This window comes from Lepidothrix coronata, unplaced genomic scaffold (genome assembly GCF_001604755.1).
Source record: "Lepidothrix coronata isolate B3197 unplaced genomic scaffold, Lepidothrix_coronata-1.0 Scaffold93, whole genome shotgun sequence".
NCBI lineage: Eukaryota > Metazoa > Chordata > Aves > Passeriformes > Pipridae > Lepidothrix > Lepidothrix coronata.
In genome coordinates, this window is record NW_016690273.1 from 899961 (window position 1) to 919798 (window position 19838).

Here is a 19838-nt window from a genome sequence, read left to right on the forward strand (position 1 = left end):
TGGTTCTCTGAGCTGCCTGATCTTGATTTTGAGTTTAATCTTCTCCCCTTCTTTTCAATTATCCTTGGCTTATTTTCCCCCTTCTCTCCACCTTAATCTTTTTTACCTCACTGTTCTTTTTTTTAATTTTTCTTGCTGACTTTGAAGAACTTCTTCTTTTGTCATCTAAAATTTTCAGTTAATCCTAATATATATGTGAACTTGCTACCTCTCCTAGGCTCAGTTTTTAAAGATCCTGTGCTAACTACGAGCCACGATTCTTCAGCCTTCTCCTTTTCATGCCACCAAAGTGGCAGAACTTGCAGAATGTTGTTTCCCCTGCTTCACCTATTTCTGGCAGTCACTCAGGAGCTTTTGCTTGGTGCTGCCTCTACAGTGATCCATGTACCACCATCAGTGAGTCTGTTTGCCAGGTGCATGTGCTGACTTTTACTGTGTCTACTCACCCTGCTAAAGATGTTCTATAATAAGTCCTTATTTTGATGACTCTGAGACAGAACAGAGATGTTCAGGAAATGTATCTGGTCTGGTTTTGAGGGATGGCCAACGTGTACAGCTAAAGGGCACATGGTAAAGGGCCCCAGTGCAGAACAAAGCTGTGACAAACCACGTCAACAGCTCGTGTCAGCAGTCCGTGGATGGTCTGGTTAGTCTGGCAAGGTGTGAACCACCCCTTCTGAAACTCATTCAGATGGAATGCAATCTAGAGAGAGTTTTAATATCAATGTAATTTTCTAATTATGATTGCCGACCACCTAAGCAGAGCTTTTCAGCCCATCAGCTTAGTGCCCAGTAATAAATTTATTTTTTTTTTATTTCATTGCTGCAAAAAGCTTCCAGATTGAATATTCCTTCACAGACAGTGCTTCCAGCTTTTTAAATGCCAACACTTTAAGCCTACCATTGCATGTAGTAACCTGAGTGTGATATGGAGAGCCAGGACTAATGACAGCTGCTATAAACATAGATAAATTCTTAAATTAATCTTGCCTAAAAATGATTTCAGTACAGTGGCTATATAATTCAAGGAGGAATAGAAGTGCATTTAATGCTCAGATCAGACAAAAATGGGGCTCATGGCAGTATAAAGAGTATAACATTTGAAACAATTATAGCTTTTTTGAAACTTTCATTTTTAAGCCTTTTAAACAGTGTTTTAAATTCTAAATTTAATATTCCTTTCTTTCCTGCCTGAGAAACTTAGTGGCTGTTCTATGCGTTTACAAATTCTGAATATCTGGGTACATGATTGTGGATTCTGGGTATTCATCCCTCCAGTCTTAATCTCGTATAGAATTATTGGTTTGTGTTTCTTTATACAAGAAGAGAGTGGGGGTGGATGTAAAATCTTTAGTCTAGAATTGTGAATTGCTCCAATTTGTGAATTTTCAGTTCTATTTCTTGCAACTGTGGGAAAGTTCTAGGTTACCTGATTATTTTAACTGTATTTGTTTGCATGTTCAACACATAAATATATTTAAAACCACAGCAGAAGATTATAACTATATACAGGAAATGAAATTGTTCTTTTTACTATGACTAGATTGTTAAATTAATGCATATAGTGAGGTAAAGTTTCAGATATACAGTGAAAGATGGTGTCAGATCAAAAAAAAATTGATAGTAAGGATGAGATTTATCTCTGGACAGTGCATTCTTATAAAAATAGTTCCTCATTTATGTGTCTCACCCAAGCTACAAAAAGAAGTCTTATTTAGTAAGTCTTACCAAGGCAGCTTTTCACCTTAACAGCACTAGTAGGCATCAAATTTGATATTGGCTGACAACATGGAGTGGCACTGAGTCCTTTGTTGTAAAGTCAGATATAAAGAAAAAAAAAAATAGGAGTTAGCCTTTTATTTTTTTTATATGATTATGAATAGCAGATGTTAAATTGCAGTCAAATATTTGAACTTTGGGCACAGTACACAGTCTTAATGTGTTTTTTTTTTCCTTTAGTTTACCCTTGTTCCTTGAACTGCCAGAAAAATATAGGAAAAAACCAGCAGTAAATGACATTAAAAAATGCAAAAGTTGTTTTTTAATATTACTTCACTGGTAACCATATGATAAGGCTGAAAGATTTGCCTTGAGTTCCCCATTATCCAAACTGGGATAGATGCTATAAATAAATCATATGGAATGTCATGTGTCTTCCTACCATGTTTCTGAGAATAAATGTGTTTGAAGCTGAATTGTTTGAGTGAGATAGTCCTATTTTGGTGTAAGATTTATTTTGGTATTCGGGGGTCTTAACAAAATACTCTGGTTGGTTTGCTATTACACCTGAAATTCCCATTCTCCAGCTGAAGAAGTACTTAGGTTTAGAACATAGGTACTGATGTTCACTTAAACCTAAGAAAATCCAAGTGTTTGAGCTCTGCACTGAATTTACTATGGTATTTTTTTTTTTCATCACTATTGCCAGTTACCCAAGTTTGTCTCTCAATATCTGGAAAAGTATGAACTGATAATATTTGGGGATTTAAAAAAAAAATCTTATTTTTCTGTTTAAGGTTTTAATTCTCTGTCCTTTCAAATATGTGCTGCTTTCTACATGTTTCAATTGCTGCTGCCCCAGTGACCCTTAATACATAGTTTAACCTTATTAAGAAAGCATTTCATGGGGATGATCTATTATGGTTGTGATGTAACACTTCTTATATAGAGATACCAAGGGCTGTCATATTTAATAAAAAAAGAGAAAAATAAATAATAGGGAAAGTATCATGCAATTACAAACCTTTTCAAAACCTTCTTAAGGCTTATAGTAGATGATTTAATTGTAAGTAGAGGTGACATAAGGAGAACCACGTCTGTTTGTCTACCAAGCTCCTTGCTCTGGATTACAATATTTTTGATTTCATGCAGATTGTCTGTTTTCAAATACAGGAACCATTAGCCCTTTGTGGGTTATCAGACCTGTGGACTGTGACTAGAAACTGATGTATATAAGCACAGCAGACTGAAGAAATTTCTGTTTGTAATAGTGTCAGATAGAATATACATTAGCAAAAAAAAAAAAACAAACAACCTGACATGAGACGTGAACATCACAGGTTGCTCCTGGGTTGAGAAAAATGGACAAGGCATAGTTTGAGGTGTTTTTCATGCATTGATATGCAGATCTGAAAAGAAACCCAAGCTTGCTGCTTTACAGCTGCTTCTGCCCGATCACAGTCACACGATGACAGCCAATTTGTGGCTAAATAGTTTGCTAACTGTTTCCAAGTAGGATCTTTTCCTTCCTATTTGTGCTGGAGACCTGACACACACAGAAGTTGGGCAAGTATGTGTGCGTGCACCTTCGGTGTGATGAACGATTTTGGTAGCTTGTCTGAGAGGATGAATGAGTATCAAAGTTTTTCAAATATTTGTTTTATATTTTAGAATATGTGCAAAATAGATCTGAGGGCTGAACTGAGTACTTGCATTTCTGCCCGACAGAACCACGCTTATGGCCTTGCAGAGTTCTTTATTCTGCAACTCCAGAGTTGCCTTTATACAGACTCCTTAAAACATTGTTACCTTGATAAAACAGAATATAAAAATTGTATTTACTCTTGTTTATCAACTGTATTGTTTATCTGCAAGTGAAATTTCTGTGATGATTTACGGAAACCCAGCTTATGACAAAATTGCTTACTTGCAACTTGCATTGCTTATGGAAGTTGCGTGCCCAGTTGTATTATAACATGCATAAAGTTGGCATTTTGGGACAGGCAAATCATGTTATCTCCATGCCTTCAAGAGGAGCCTTTAGGGCATGATTATACTCATCTTCTATTTTCACTATACAGTCATATGGTGTGACGTGTGATCAGCTACAGCTGGAACCCTGAACTCTAGTGATGTTTGGATTATAAGATGCTTCTGCTGATCTCCATCATGCCAGCTGTAATGAGTATTGAGAACAAAATTACTGTATTTATAGTCTACTTTTCAGAAAGAAAATGGAGCTGCGTGTTTTTCAATATTTTGTGATTAGTGCCACATAATACAAGTCGCTGCATGTGATAATCTCGTCAGTTTTAAAACTGAGGAAGGCAATAAAGTGGAAGTTGAAAAACATTATATTAAGGAAGAGGAAGAATGTGATTTTTTAGGCACAGAAGAGTTAAAAATTCTAATTTGCAAAGGGTTACATTAAAGAAGTTTGTGTTCTATTGTTTCTACTCATGGAAGGTATGAGAAGGTTCAAGTAATTGAGGTAGTCTCCTAGGTGGGATGGTTAGGTTGTATGTCAGCAAAACAATTCACCATTAAGAGGACAACTGTGCACTAAAAGAGGTTACCTGGAGAGCTTTTGAAGTCCCCATCAGCACATATTTTAACAATATGTTTGTCAATCTGTTAGGAGAGGTCCAAAGAGAACTCATGATGCTTCAAGCCCAGAGGATGCAGTAGCTGACCTCTTCATAAACCCTTCCAAATTAGCACTTTTATCCCTTTTTCAGTTCTATCTTCAGGACTGTATTTTATGTTCCAAGAGGAAAAATTATTACAAATTACTATATACACACATAATCCCTACTATATACAATATATTCAATATACATTATATTTTATACATTTAATGTTACAACTATGATTAAAAAAAAATCAACTTTTGTCATGGCAAAATCACATATTGTTGTTGCATTTCACTTCATTTGTAGTTTTTCTCTTGAACCCTGAGGGAAAAAATGTGTTAAATTCTCAGAACCAAAAAAGTTCTTGGTTTTTTGAAGATCAGTCAATGAGTTGAGTAAGTGAAATTTATCTCTTTCTGAGAGAAATTTAGCTGATGTCGTTTTAGGAACTTGTGTTGTGGTTAGAATGATGCAAAGAGAGAACACAGAATAAATAGAATAATAGAAGGTCACATGTTTCGATTCCATTTAATTACATGTGCACGACTGCACAGATTTTTAATGGTTATGTAAATACAGAGAGGAAAGCTTATCTAGGAATATCTGGATTCTGATTATATCTGCAAATGTCACTAACTGATGTTTTAGAAACCTCCATGAGAAGAGTATGCAGAACTTATGTATAAAAAAGAATATTCAGTATAAAATGCAAAGGTATAGCAATAGAGGTTATCATATGAGAGATTAGAAAACCAGAAGTAAACAAATTTATCTGTGACACTGTATCTAGGGTTTTTATACTGTATCCAAAGCTAAAAGAACTCCTAAAATCCCAGATTTCTCTGTCATCTGTCAGCCAATCTGCAGGAGACTCAAAATTCCCACCAAGAATTTCAAGTGATGGTAGTGGTTTCTTTTTCCTTCAGTGGCTTTTGGAAAATGTTGGTTTTGGAAAAAGAGGGGGAAAAGCATGATGAATTATAGCACTGGTATCCTTGCTTTGAATAGGTCTCTAGTCTGTGGCAACCTAATAATTTGCATTATTTTCTGGAGAAAAGGATCCTACTAAGCCTTCTGTCACACAAAGGAGCTTTTCCAGTCAGAGAATTAGAGTTGGCATTTAGGTGACCTAAATGATCAGTGATAATCCATCAGTCTACCCAAAGGGAAAAAAAAAAAAAATGTTCTCGTCATCATCACCCTAAAATCAAAGAGAAAATTCTAAATTTAAGTAGTGTAAAAATAATGACCTTTTTTCAGAAAACTGAAAATCTACATTATATGTATTATATATTGGGTGTGTTGGGGAGCAGGGTTGTGTGGGTGTTTGTGGAGTTTTCTGTGGGGGTGGGAGGTATTTCTGTATGCTGCTTCTCTGATCATTTTTCACGTTCCATGATCACAAAAGGTTTTAAGACTGGAGCAAAAATACAGATAACTAAATACATCCATCCTGTAGACTGTTGATGTCTTAATTTTTTTATTGAAGATGAGAGGACCTCCAGATTTGCTGGAAATGTACATTACTGTATTCAGGAGAAAATCAATGCAATGTGCTTTATGTGACATTATGTGCAATGTGACTTTCATATTGTTTCTTTTCTTGAATACAGTCATTATAACATTTAGATCTTAGACTGGTTTTTCCTCTGTCTGCATTCTTAGTGCATGGAATAGGTGAAATGAAAACAAGACTGACCTCAAACCTTTCACTTTCCTTTTTCTTTCTCCTTTTGAAATAAAAGGTTAAGTAAGCTGGATATCAGGGGGAAATACTTTTTCCCTTTTTTTTATTTTTATTGAGCTATTGAAGTAATTGGAAAGATGCAGGTTTTTTTTCCAAAGACAGAAGACAAAACCCCAGATTGAATAATAAATCACATATAAGAGAAAAATAAAATAAATGCTATATCAAATCTGTCTAAAAATGTCCACAAAATTGAACACTGTAGAGACAGCTGAGTGTGGAGAAAAGATTGAACAACTTGTAGCCACCATTTATCAAAGAATGTAATTTAACAATTGTTGGCATACAAAAAGCAAGAAGTCAGAAAGATATATCACAGAAAATAAAGCACAATATATTATTGATATTTGAGAGCAAGGGTATATTAGGGGTTTTGAAATTTGAATCTAGCTTTTTATGTTCAGGCAGTGATTTTTAAAAAACGTTGTTTCAGCAGCACAGCTACAACAGAATTGCCTTTCTGATTTGAAAATGCCCTAAAAGCCTTAGTTCTGTGAAAATTAACTGCCACAACTGAGGACCTGGCACGGTTGTCCTCTCCTTTCTGGATCTCTCATAGTGGACTCCCCTGAGATCTCTGACCTTGCCTTCTTGCTGTTCTGTGATCCCCTCGCCCTACAGACCTTTCCAACCTTTTTGTTTTACATATCCCGTGACCAGAAGAGCCTTCAGAAAATACAGTGCTGTTTAATCTTGATAGAGAAAGTAGAAGAGATTTATTTCTCAGCCTTACCTAGAAATCTAGTAGCTCTGTCATGCCTTTCAACCCAACTTCTGAAAATATGGTCTTTTCTTCCCACTTTGTCTTTCTTTCTTCTCTGGTCTTTAAAATTTTCCTTAAATTCCAGCAAAGGTCATTGTTCACACTTTTCTGTAGTATGCCTCCCTGTCCAGAATCAATTTCCTAAGAAAGACAAGACAGAGCAACTAAGGAAAAACACCCTTATAAATGGTTTTTACAGAAATCCCTGAACATACAGAAGCACCAGAAGTCATTGCCCTTCCTTTTTATCACTTTGCTGATTGTCTTGTTCATTTAGCCAAATAAAGCATGGGCCAGCCATATACAGCAAATCCTAGTTGTTAGGTTACATTGTACCCCAAAATGGCCAGTCCTAAACCATTTTACTTGTGTTACAGAAATTTCAAATCAATGTCCTACGAGTGTACTAGCTTGAGGAGAGACTCACTGCCTTGAAGACTTTGTCTCTTTAATCAGCAAGCAAGGAGGTCTACGGGGGGGAAAAGAGAATGTGTTATGTGAAATGCAGAAAAATCAACTGCCTTGCTGACGACTTACAGTCAAAGGATCCACTTTTGCTTTAACGTTGTTTGTTAAAACCCACAGGTCTTTTGTCACTGATTTTAGTGGCATAAAAAGCTGAGTTATCCCACATCTGGTGCTCTAACCAAGATCTCACCTTCCCTCTGCTAAATTTCAGTCTTGCTGATGCTCGTTTGAAACATTTATCTACGCTTGTCTGCTATGACTTTTCATCTAATGATGATAAGTAGATAAAAATTTTCAAACATAATGGATACAGCTGAAAGTTGTATTCTCTTTACACAGAATGACAAGGAGAGTAAAGAGGGAAGAGAGATTTTTATTTTTTTTTTCCCCTTTGGAAAGAGAAATACCTACCTCAGTGATACCAGTGAAAGGAAATTTTCCCTTATGCTAGGTATCAAAAAGATGGGTTGTTGATGGACACAGCTCCAGCTAGTTGCCTGCAGTAGGCAGAATTATATTTTGAAAGACCATTTTCAGCTAATTTGGCTGTTGTGCCATTTGAACTTTACGAATTGACTTGTAATTGGACCGTGCTGTCAGTGGAAAAACTTACAAGTATCGAACATGACATTTTTAAGAAGGTTACTGTCATCTAGTCCTCTACTAGTGGATTTGCAGAGAGTTATAATTGGCCTAACAAGCCTAGTAACCTGCCCTACTTCCAATTATAATGTACAATCTCATTTATATCTTTTCTTTATTTACTGATACATGATAGGTAATAATGCTCTGTCTAGTGCACACGCTTCAAAATAAAGCTGTCTAATCATAGAATGCATGGATTCTTCTAATATACATATATATATATGTACCCATACACAGATTATATCATTTCCATATGCATATGTGTGTATATATATTTATTCTGAAGAATTCAAATACATATGTATTTTAATGTATAATGTATTTACATATCCACACTCACTCATACATCTTTTTTATTGAGATTAAGTAAGTATAAAGTCTCCTATTGCTTTTAAATTTCCTGTGGGGAAGGGGAGATAGTATTTCCTCCAGACCTTTGTTGAGTTTATATGAGTAATCTGACTAGAAGTGATAATGCATTCACACGTGGATGTAATTCTTAGGGCTGAGAAAGAAGGGGAAAGCGTGAGAAAATGAACAGGTTGATGAACTCGGTGCATTCATTATCAACTTATATTTGCATGAAGGAGAAACCGTTCACTTCTTGTGGAATTAGAACAGCACCATTAATTTTGTTTACTGCACAAGCAATTTTTAGCATATGTAAGATTTACAGGCAGTTTTGCAGGTGAATATGTCTGGTTAAATAGCCTTATGGAAAGAGCTCTGCAGGAGCATCTGCACTCATTGCACCTCCCAAAGCAGAGCTGTTTCATGAAGTAACGCTGAATGTAGACATCATGAGACTGCTTTTTTTGTTTTCTTTTCGCTGCCAGGAGAATTATGCCAATTGGGCATGGTGCACCTGGAAATAAAGGAGGGATCAGTGCAGAAAAAAATTAATATCTGGAAAACCGACGTTTTTTGTTAAATGTCTCAGTTTTCCAGCAGTTTCTTCATATATATGGCAAATTGGCCTTCGCTGCTATGTCTCCTTTTTTGCCTTATTAAAGACTGGTTGGTAAAACAGCAGACCAAAAAAGCCCAAACCAAACCAAAAATAAAACAAACGAAACAAAATAAAAAGCTAAATAAAACCATAACCAAAACCAAACCAACCAACTAAACAAACTCCTCTAGGTATGAACAAGAGAAGCAAATAGAGCAGACTCGGAATTGGGTCTTTCTCCTTTTCTTTTGTGCCTTTTGATCACAAGTGTAGCTGCCTTTGACTTGTTAATGTAGTTGTCTTACAAGAAGGGCCAGCATAAGAGGAATTACCTTGGGTTTCTTTTCTGAGGTACCTTTTTTTCCTGGAGATGCTCTTGAATGAAAGCCTTTTCAGAGTGCCCTTGATAGTTTAGAGAGTTGTGGATAGCACTTTTTTGTGTAATTTAGCTAACAGAGTGATTCCATTCTAACTTTGGGTCCTGATTATCAACAGCATTATCTATGAGCCTCAGAAAACAGAAAATAATGATTCCATTTATTTTGGTAGTAGGGCAGAGGTTAGTGGAACATTTTAAGCTGTACTCATGTTTTTCTTACCTTGTTGGGCATACACAGTTAATAGCATGAAACTGTGTGATTTCAGGATACTCAAGGAAGGCTTTGGAGTCTCTCCCTTTTTCTCTGAGTTTGAACACTGATCACTGTTCATTAAAATGTTGTCTGCCCCTTTTGCTTTGCGTGCTCCATCGGTGCAAGAACAATCCAAAAATACAGACTTCAGTGAAGAAAAACAATGATCATATAACATAGATTGTAAATCATTGGAATGTCTGCAGTTTAACCAACGTTTGTTTGCATTTGTGTTTCAAGAAATAGGAGCAAGGGAATGATGTAAGATTCAGGTACTTCAGAATGCACTTTTGGCCAGGCAAATCGTGCTGTAAGTTTTAGAATTCACAAATGTGTGTACATATGTTCTCACCTGCTTGTGATTAATGGTCCATGATTTTTCTGCTCTCCTCGACGTGCTTTTTGAGTGCGTGCTCTGATATATTTTCTAAGTTTTCAACACAGGGTTTCTGACAGAATCATAGATCTGAACTATCTCATAACACTGCAGTGTCTCCAATAAATAGGTCAAATAATCCTAGAAACTGTGTTTGTTAGCTTTGAATCAATAGTGATAAAGTTTCTCTGTATTCTTACCTGCTCAAACTTCTGTCTAATCTATCTTTGTTCTCTTCTTCTTGTGCAATCTTTTCCTTGCTTCCAGTGGCTGCTACAAAGAACAAAGCTAGAGGTGAGTTTCTGCCTGCACCCTTCAATTTGCATTGCATGGTTCTGCAGCCCACGCATTTCCCACAAGGTTGTTCCTGCCTCTCAAAACAAAGAAAAATATCTTTAGGTCTTATCAGATGATAGATTAGTTCTTTACAGTTTTGTAATTGCGCCTAAGGGCAGGCTATCTTCATTGTTTTTATCAATCACCACTGCTCATGCTGTATTTTGTTCATTGCTTTAATTTAGGAAGTTTTTAGGAGAAAGATAAAAACCAAGTGCATTGTAGTTAGATTTCTGGCTTGCATTATAGCGATGCAGGGATATTTATGGCATTTTAATCGAAATGAAGATATTGCATAAAAATGCTCATAAATATGTAAATGTAATTTTTATTTTTTATCTCTAATCATCGTCATAAATATCTGAACAGAGAACAATGAACTCCTAAATGTCTCCTAAGCATTCCCTGTCTCTTCACACCAGTATAAATGATCATCACTGTTTCTGATAGCATACCAGTATATAGAAAGGCATGCTGTAATACCTACAGAGATTCATGACTTCAGAGCAGCAAGGTGATTGCCACAAATCAGTGTGACAAAGAAATAAACCTTTCAGAACTAATCATGTAAGGTCAGCAGTGCTGTAAACCATTTCCTGAATTTCAACGAAGCAGTGATGTAGCAAATATAACCTGAGGGATGTATTTTGACTTACATATACATATAAATCCATACATGCTTTTGTATATATATATATATATGTATGACAATGTATTTATATGTATGAACATACATTTTCATAGAAAATCGTGACAATGTAATTTTTTTCTTTTATTTCTCTCAGATAAAATTGAGTTTTCTGATAATTAAACATCAGGTTTTAAGGCAAATATCTATGCATGTTTACGTGTATTTTGAAAGCTAAAAACTCATACTCAGGATGTTTATAAAGTTTAGTTATATACATTGCTTAGCTTAAGATGTGGAACAATAAAGATAATCAGAAAAACCAGCCAATTGATGGTGTTAATGTATTAGTATAAGTAAATCAATAATTAAAATACAGCTCAGATTTATTTTTTTTAAACCCTTGCATGGCTTTTTTTTCCTCAGAAACTTTGCATGCATTGAATGTCGTGAGTGAGGGGAGTGAATAAAATTGAGTTCATGTATTCGCCTATGCATGCTTTGAAATTTGCTTTACTCTTTCCTGTTCTGTTATATATTCAGCTGTGATGCTGTAAAACAATGGGTCAAGACTTTAGGACCTTCATAATTAACAAAAAAAAAGGAAAAAAAAAAAAAGGCAAAACCAAAACACATCCACAGAAGCAAATTTTCAGCACAAATAAGCACAATCTCATCCATATTCAGTGATCATGTACCCATATACTGCCATTCAAACAGAAACTGCCCTGCAGGCACTGGAGTTGTGGAATGAGTCACAATTACTCATGGGCCCCAGTCATCTGTGGACATTAACACACCCTTATTTCAGAAGTGCACACCAATTCTGAATACACAACTGAAGCTGTATTTGGTAAACTGGGCTTGACACTGTGATGTGCATTATCTTTGGAGCTCAGTTGCACAGGGCCTTCAAGAAGTCTTCAGCTCTTCCTTTGGTGCCAAAGAGCCCTGTGATGAAGGTACCCAATACCCACAAGGAATTCAGTCCTGCAATAGTTCTATCTTTTAACCAAAGCATAGGACCTATTTTATAATGTCCTGTGGTGGAAGACATAAAGTAAATGATGTCTTACTGCTTTTCTTGTTGCTCTGTCTAAGCGTTAAAGAAGGTTCTGTTCATCCTTTTAAAGTGTCACACCTAACTGGCAAACAGGTGCCTAACATGGCATCAGAAACATCAATTCACAGCTGAGAGAATTCCCAGGAGTCTCACTTTTGGCACTTATAATATGAAATCCAGCACTCTTTTATGTCTACGATCTTATTTATGGTTCTTCATCTTTCCCTCCTGAAAGTCTGGAATTTGTGCTGCCATTTTCAGCGAGGTGCAGCTGGGGCTCACGCCTGCCCTAAAATCTGAGGTTTTCCTGAGCTCATTAGAAGGTGATAGTCTGTGGGACCAGCTGTCTTTTGTTTGTGCATTGTTAGCACGGGAAAACTGCTGGTCTCCCTCTTCCCTCCCCCTCCTCATGGCATTGTCTGTGAGGAGAACAGTAGAGCCCTTGCTCTCAAACATTGCATTCAATGCTATTTCCTTTCAAGTATTTTCTCAGACTTTATTGAAGACTGCTTGTATTAAGTGCTGTAAAGCAGCTGTTGAACTCTCTACTTTATCCTTGCTTTGTGGCACTTGGAATCAATTTAGGTTGGAAGGTCATTTGGTCTGCAGGTCATCTAGACCTAACTACTGAATAAGTAAAACCCTCTTAAATCTGATTGCTCAGAGCCTTCCAGTCAAATTGAAGTGTCTCAAGGATTTCACAGCTCCAGGATAGATTCACACAATGATTGCTTTGTTTTACCATGGTTTTCTTTCTTAGACTTTCCCTTACCTAGAAGGAACTGCATGAGATTGTTTTGTGTTCTCCAGAAAGGGTAAATACTTGGATTTTGCATAGAAGGATGGATCTTGCTTTGGACTACTTTGGGCAGGTGCTGCCACAGCACAGTCATGTTTTGGACAGAATACTTGTGACATTTCCAAGAAGTCTAGTTCAGAAAGATTTTAAAGGGTAGGGGCTAAAATGAAACATGAAAATGGTCATTTGTGGCTCTTAATCTGATGAAGCAGAAACTGAAGATGCCACCTGAAAATCTCAGACTATCAGAATTGTTTCAGCGCATAAATATTTTAAGGACTGTTTCTTAATGCACCAGATGAGATTTGTTTAACTTGATCTCTATAAATGAGCATTTCCTTCAGCAAAGCACCGTTTTGAATATTTCTTGACCCTTTAAGAAGGGCCATTGTGACATTTTGGGGGCAATATTTTTGCAAATATCTTCTGGCAGCAGTTGACAATGGTTTCCAGACTCTGTGGTCCTACCAGATCTGCTAATGATGTGTCAATTTTCAGTCAGCAAGGGAAAGAGAGGGGCCAAGTGTCTTCATTTGAATGTAATTATTTGAGGACAGGAGTTCTGTGCTCCCCATTTTCATTTCTTTGATACATTCTGTGTCATCTGCTGTTAAAAAGTTATTTCCAGAGCTGCCCTAAACCTCATGTAGTAAGGCACTTGGTTTTATAACCCTTCCAAATGCAAATTGGAATTTCTGGTAATTTTGGATGTGGGGGTTGTTGGGTTTTGTGTTTGTTTCATGGCAAGGTTTGGGATTTTGTTGTTGTTGTTGCATTTGGTTTTTTAGTTTGGTTTGGTTTTTTTTAATTGGGAATAGTGAGGATGAATATGGCAACATCCTCCTAAAAAAAAAAAAAAAAGAATATAAAGGCCAATTGCTGTTGTAGCAGGGGAAAACAAGCCCTCCAGAAAGATCACTTATCATGTGCGTGTTGAGAAGGACAACATTCCTTCATGTTCTTAAGACTTCTGAGGCCAGCAGATTAATAATGATAACATTTCCAAGAAGATTCCAAAGTCCCAAGAGGAGACTGTTTGGGGAAAGATGTAACTGGCTTAACTTTGCAGGATTTGTACTATCCAATCTATATAAAAACGTATTGGATTGGTAGCTGTTTCTGCCGTGCTCCTTTCCCCCATCTTGGCTATGTAGCTCTGTTTTTAATTTTTCTCAGTGGGAAATAACCTTCATATCATAGTCCCACTGCTTCTCCTAACAAAGAACTACTTTTGTACCCATTCAGTCTCTATATACACAATCCTGTATTCTCTCTCCACAACTGGTTTCTAGAGGAAGTCCTATTGATGGGAGATATCTTCAAACTTTCCTTCTATTTTAATATTACACTTTTATGTACATTAAATGCCTTTACCTCTATTTCACTTGCTTCACAAGTTTAATATCAACAGTACTATTTTTTTAGCCTATTGAATATCCAGGAGATTTTTGAGATGCCTCTTTTTCTTGACTTGTACTGCACTCATATCCCGGAGAAATTGTCTTTTGTCTTTGAGTTCCAGGGTTAAACATTTTTCTCTTTCAGTCAGTTCCTCTACAAATGCAGAGGTGTGTTGTTTCTGCCTTACATTTAAAAGAGGAGACTGATTTAAACTCCTTCTTTAAACGTAAGATTAAATTTAGCTTTAACAATGCTACTTAAAGCATACATCTCAGTCTCTAAGATAAATCATCGTAGCAGTTGATACACTGTCTAAATGCATCTTATCCAGGAGGCAAAGATCACTCTGGACTTTATTCACTTGATTTATTTTGTTTGTTCTCATTATGTCAATGAAATTGGTATCAGCTTATTTGAAGTTTAAATCAGGAGGGATCATGTGAAGGATGTTGTGCAAATATACTCTGTTATTGCCTGGGTAGTTGTGCAATGACTCATTTTATCTTCTAGTTGGGAATCAATTTGTTTCTCTGGACTTCATCAGGTTTCCATCAATGGTCGTGTCCTACCCAACCGTCTCTTAGATTTTCTTACAGCATATGGTAAAGTTTATTGTGTTGCTCTACATAAGCATTTGTAAATAATGTTGGTAAAGAATAGGTTTCATGAATTCCATTGTTTGGACTGAAAACCATATAAACCAAGATAGATTGTGTTGACCAGAATTGATTAACACTGTTGGAAGACCTACAGGGTCTAAACCCACCACTTTAGGTCCTTTCTTCAGAACATGTATTTAGACAAGCACATCTCTCACTCAAGGTAAAATTACCATAAAGTCAAGCAAGTAACAAGGAGCAGCAGCATCTGTCCATGTTAGGAACAGGAGGAGATAAATGTACACAGAGGAGACACAAACACTGCTATTTGTCTTATTTGCATTATCTTCACGAATTCCTGAGCTATTCAGTTATTGACATCAGTCAGGTATTAGCTCTGCTGTTGCAGAGTTTTCTTTATTGAGGGATGGATAACTCAGGGTGTCATATGGCTGCAACATTATGGCAAAAATTAAAAACTAGTGGAAGTGTATAGATTTTGAAAGCGTGAATCCAGCGTGGAGCCTGGGGAAACTCCATAACTCACAGTAGTTTGGAGGAGCATTTATTTATGGTTATAAGCTTTCACACCTGAGACATGTAAAACTAAAAGCTTGTCATATTCCACCTTTACTACAAGGTCGTTACAAAAAAGCTTGCCAAGACCGTTGTAGTAGCACAGTGTGATCTGAAGCCTGATTGAAATTTTTCAGATATGCTAGTGCTGTTGAAATAGAGGAACTCTTCTTTGTAAAATCTTATGATGTTTTTATTCAAAATACAGTTTCAACTCCTGAAGGTAGAACGTTCATATGTCACTTTAAGGTATTAAAAGCACCTTTAGTATTTATAAGTGATTGTACTTTTGGAGAGAACAACAAAGCTGATGAAGGCTTAATAACCATTCCTTTACTGTCTCTTTGGTGTTCCCTCCCCTGTAGTTTAGTCACTGCTACCAGTGTATAACACAGGAGGTCCAGAGCTTTTTTCCAGTGATTAAATCCTATCCATTGGTTAGACCTGTGAGGTTGAAATGTGTGGATTTCATTCCTACATCTGCCACAGTTTTCCTCCGGGATTTCTCGTGGAAGTTAAGAGTCAGAGTTTTCTCCCATTCAGCGTTTCTGAGGGGGAGGAAAGTGGTGATGAAGAACAAAATCTGATGCTTATCTGTGAAGACAGTGCTCAGAAAAATAAAAAAAGTTTTGAAAATTGAGATATTCAGAGTGCAGAGGGACTGTGAAGGCAGATATGAAACATTGCTCTTCCTTGCACGCTTTTGCTGTCAACACTTATACAGGAGCAGGTATTTGAGAAATTAATTTAGGTAAGAAATTGTTATTGTTTCTTCAGTTCTTGTTCTATTTTGGTGAAAAGGATATGGTATTTTCAATTTAATGTTCAGTCTCTAAATGTAACAGTGTGTTGGGTTTTGTTGATTTTTTTTTTTTAAATCTTAAATGCAAAAGTTCACATTAGATCAAGATAATAGGTTATTTCACAGATATTTCCAACAGATAACATAAAGCATTATAATTATGTTAGACTCAAAAAACCCATACATATCTACTTAAGTATATTTTATATATGTCATTTGCCAATCTGTGAGAGAAAGCAGTTGTCTGAGTTGTAGAGGGTTTTTTTTTTAGAAGAGTCACAAAACATGTTTCTATACTTTTTTTTTTTCTCCTTAAAACCTCCAGCTGATCCTCAGAGGGAAAAAAACTGTAATCATGATGATGATAAAAGCTCTTAACAAAGTTGCTCACTGCTCTTCACCTTTTGCAATTATATTGGGGAAATACTTGGCCCTAGCACCTGTAAGATATTTCCAATATTGAGACAGCTGAGATTTCCAGGTGATGTTGTGTGTACACAGTCCAAATGCTCACCACTGTGGTTCCAGCCAGAATCCTTCTGCCATTCAAGGTCCCAAGTTCTGCTGTGTGTTAAGGAGACTGTGAAAATATGAATTGGCTTTTCCTTTCTGAGGTGGAGCAGCACTGGAAGCAGCAGTTTGACAAGCATATATGTCCTCTTTTCTGCTTTTAATGCATTTTATTTTGGTATGTTTTCCAGAACAGATGTAAAAAAGCACTGTTAACAGTGGAGGTAAAGTAACACTTTCATTAAAGTTGCAGGTCATCATGGAATAAAGCCACTTGAACACCACAGAAATAGCACAGGAAAGTACAAAGCCTCCCTGAAACAATATCTGTAGGGGGAGGCTACTGCTGTTGACATATCCTTTTCATTTGAGAGACATCTACACTGAGCCAATGTGTCAGTCATTTATTGACTAAATAGTTATTTAGGCAGCGTAGAAGAAGTTGGGATGGAGCAAGATCATGTTTGTTTTCACGCCTGTGAAGTGCAGCACAGTTATGGGAGAGGGACTCCAGGGAGGATGTTCCATTTTGAGGTGGACTAAAGCATTTTGTCAGTTCTTATTCCCCAGCTTTCAGATAGGCCACTCTTCCCTCCACAATGGCTAAAATGAATTCTGATTGCTTTTTTTTTTTTTTTTTTTTTTTCAATTTGTCTGCCCTCATTTGGGTGTTAAGTATTTGAGACCAGACTGTCAAAAGCAGTGCATTAGGAGAGCTTGCCATACTTGAATAGAACTCTGCTGGAAATGTGGTTCCTTTATTTGCTATTTGAATGAAGGTGCTGTTGTAAATCTGGTCATGGTATTAAGCACTGAGCCCTTATGGTTATCAACAGTGAATTTCTGTAGGCAGTGAGCTGCATTTCCCATATGAAAATATCGTGAACACATAGGACACAGAATACACAGTACACATATTGCTGTGTACTGGCTCAGTTAAGTAATTTTTCACATTCCAGCCAGACAAAACACTGCTTCAGAGTCCAAACTGTTAATTTAGGTACAATCAAAAGGATATAGTGAGTTCTCAAGATGTGTTTGTCATATTTTAAATGTGCTGTGGAATTGCTGTGCGTGACTGCCTAAAATCTGGCAGTTGGATGGAGCTGCTGCTCTGAGGCAGGTTGTCAACTTCTCTTTGCCCCAAATATCTGAATTCCTCAATTTTGTGAGAAAAAATTTCTCAGAGAGAAAAGGAATTTGATAATTATACTTAAATACTGGAGAGTAACAGTTGGTTACAGTAAATCTATGATCACTGACTTTTACTCTTCTGTTGATAAACACTTTTGAAAGCATAGGCTTTTCTTTTGGGCTTGGCTTTGTTCCAGAGTGCTTTTATAACCAAAGGAAGTGGAGGAAGTGTTTTAAATATAAGGATTTTTCTTTTTTCCTTGAATGCCTCCTTGAACACCATTGGACTTACTCTGGTTCTCCACATTAGCTCAGTTCTTAAGGTTTGTTTCTTAAATCTCTCTTTGACATCAGATCTTCAAAGAATTTATTTCACTTTAGTGGACAATGGTCGGTGAAACACATGGTGTTTAAATGGCTGAGGATTCACTATCACTGCTAACATTTGTAGCTCTATATCTGTATTAGCTTGCTTTCTTGGTAGAGGCATAAAGGCCTCAATCAGCTAAGACTTTTTCATGTGTGCTACCACAGTTCCATAAGGATCTCTAGTTCTCTGTAAGTAGGCATTGTGCTCAGCATTACTCTGGGATTCTTTCAAGAGCTAATAACTTCAAGGACTTCCTCACATTTTAATGATGGACTGCATATAAGGGAAAGGTAGTGGAAAACACTTGAGCAGAGCACTTTGTAGCAAGGGGTTTTTTTTCCTGTGCTGTTCATACGGTGCTATTTCAAAAAATCTGGGTAGATATGATCATGGGATGATTTGTGCTGATCTATTGACCACGAGATCTGGTGGATCACTGGAGATGGAGAGAAATATGCAGTGTTTGCCTTAAGTTGTTGATTCTGAATTAACATCCTTTGCAGCAGCCAAGGGTAGAGGTCCCACCTAGGCTTTGCAGGTCCCTAACAGCCTTAGAGCTGTTGTTAGAAGTCACTGTCACTTTGCCAAAGCTTTCCTCCTCGTGCTGGTTTAGATGGTGTAAGCAAAGATTAGATTCCTGATTTATATCATTACCTGTGCATGATGGAATGCATCCATCTGGTTTCCCACGGCCTCACTATTCTTTTCTTAACTTCTACTGAGAGTACTGAAACCCTTCTTTTGTGGGAGGTGGCTTTTCTATTTGTGTGGTATTTCTAATAGTTATTCTCATTTCTATGCATGTACATTACATGTGCTGTGTGTGGTGCATCAGGAGAAAAAGGATTTCTTTTAGCTGGGTTTCTCAAGGTAGAAATTTTTGCTTTTCACGTAGTTTTGCTTTTTATTCAAAATGTCTGTCATCGGAAATCCCTTTGTTTCATGGCATAGTTTCTTTCAGAAGTAACAGTTTTCATTTGTTCTGGGTAATAGTACTTATTGTGTTTATCTGTCACTGACTTCTGGAAATGTAAAGTGTGTTAGCTAATGCTTCCCAAGCAGCAGCTCAGAAATTAAGGGAGAATATCATAGAATCATAGAATCAGCTGGGTTGGAAGGGACCTCCAAGATCATCAAGTCCAACCCTTGATCCACTACCACTGTGGTTCCCAGACCATGGCACTGATGCCACATCTTTTTTAAAAAGATGTCTCTTTTTAAAAACCTCCAGGGATGGAGAATCCACCACTTCCCTGGGCAGCCCATTCCAGTGTCTGATCACCCTCTCTGGAAAGAAATTCTTCCTAATATCTTAACTTAAACCTCCCCTGGCACAACTTGAGACCATGCCCTCTTGTCTTGCTGAGAATTGCCTGGGAAAAGAGACCAACCCCCACCTGGCTACAACCTCCTGTCAGGGAGTTGTAGAGACATCAATCCCTGCCTTGATGTCCATTGGCATTTTAGGAATTTACAAGTGTTTAAAACTAATGAGCTAATAATTCAACATTCTTTTCAGATAAAGTTAGGTACAGAAATGAAAAGGATGAATAGGTTTACCTCCCATGGTTGGGCTTCTCCTACAGAATTTAATTTTTGTAATGATTATCATAATGAAATACCCATCCCACTCAAACAATAAATATTCCCTAGGAAGCAGACTAGTAAAAATGCATTTCCAGAGCAGA

The 19838-nt window shown here is 36.9% G+C and overlaps 1 protein-coding gene across 3 annotated transcripts in view; it reads left to right on the forward strand.

The window, feature by feature from the left end:
• CADM2 (cell adhesion molecule 2) overlaps positions 1-19838 on the forward strand; it is a 609843-nt gene that overhangs the window by 386020 nt on the left and 203985 nt on the right. For 2 of the 3 annotated variants that reach the window (XM_017821926.1, XM_017821928.1), the window contains exon 2: positions 10200-10226. The exons of the other annotated variant lie outside the window; for it this stretch is intronic. In XM_017821926.1, the coding sequence (XP_017677415.1) occupies positions 10200-10226 (27 nt within the window). The remainder of the gene's footprint in view (positions 1-10199; positions 10227-19838) is intronic. 3 annotated transcript variants of the gene reach the window in all.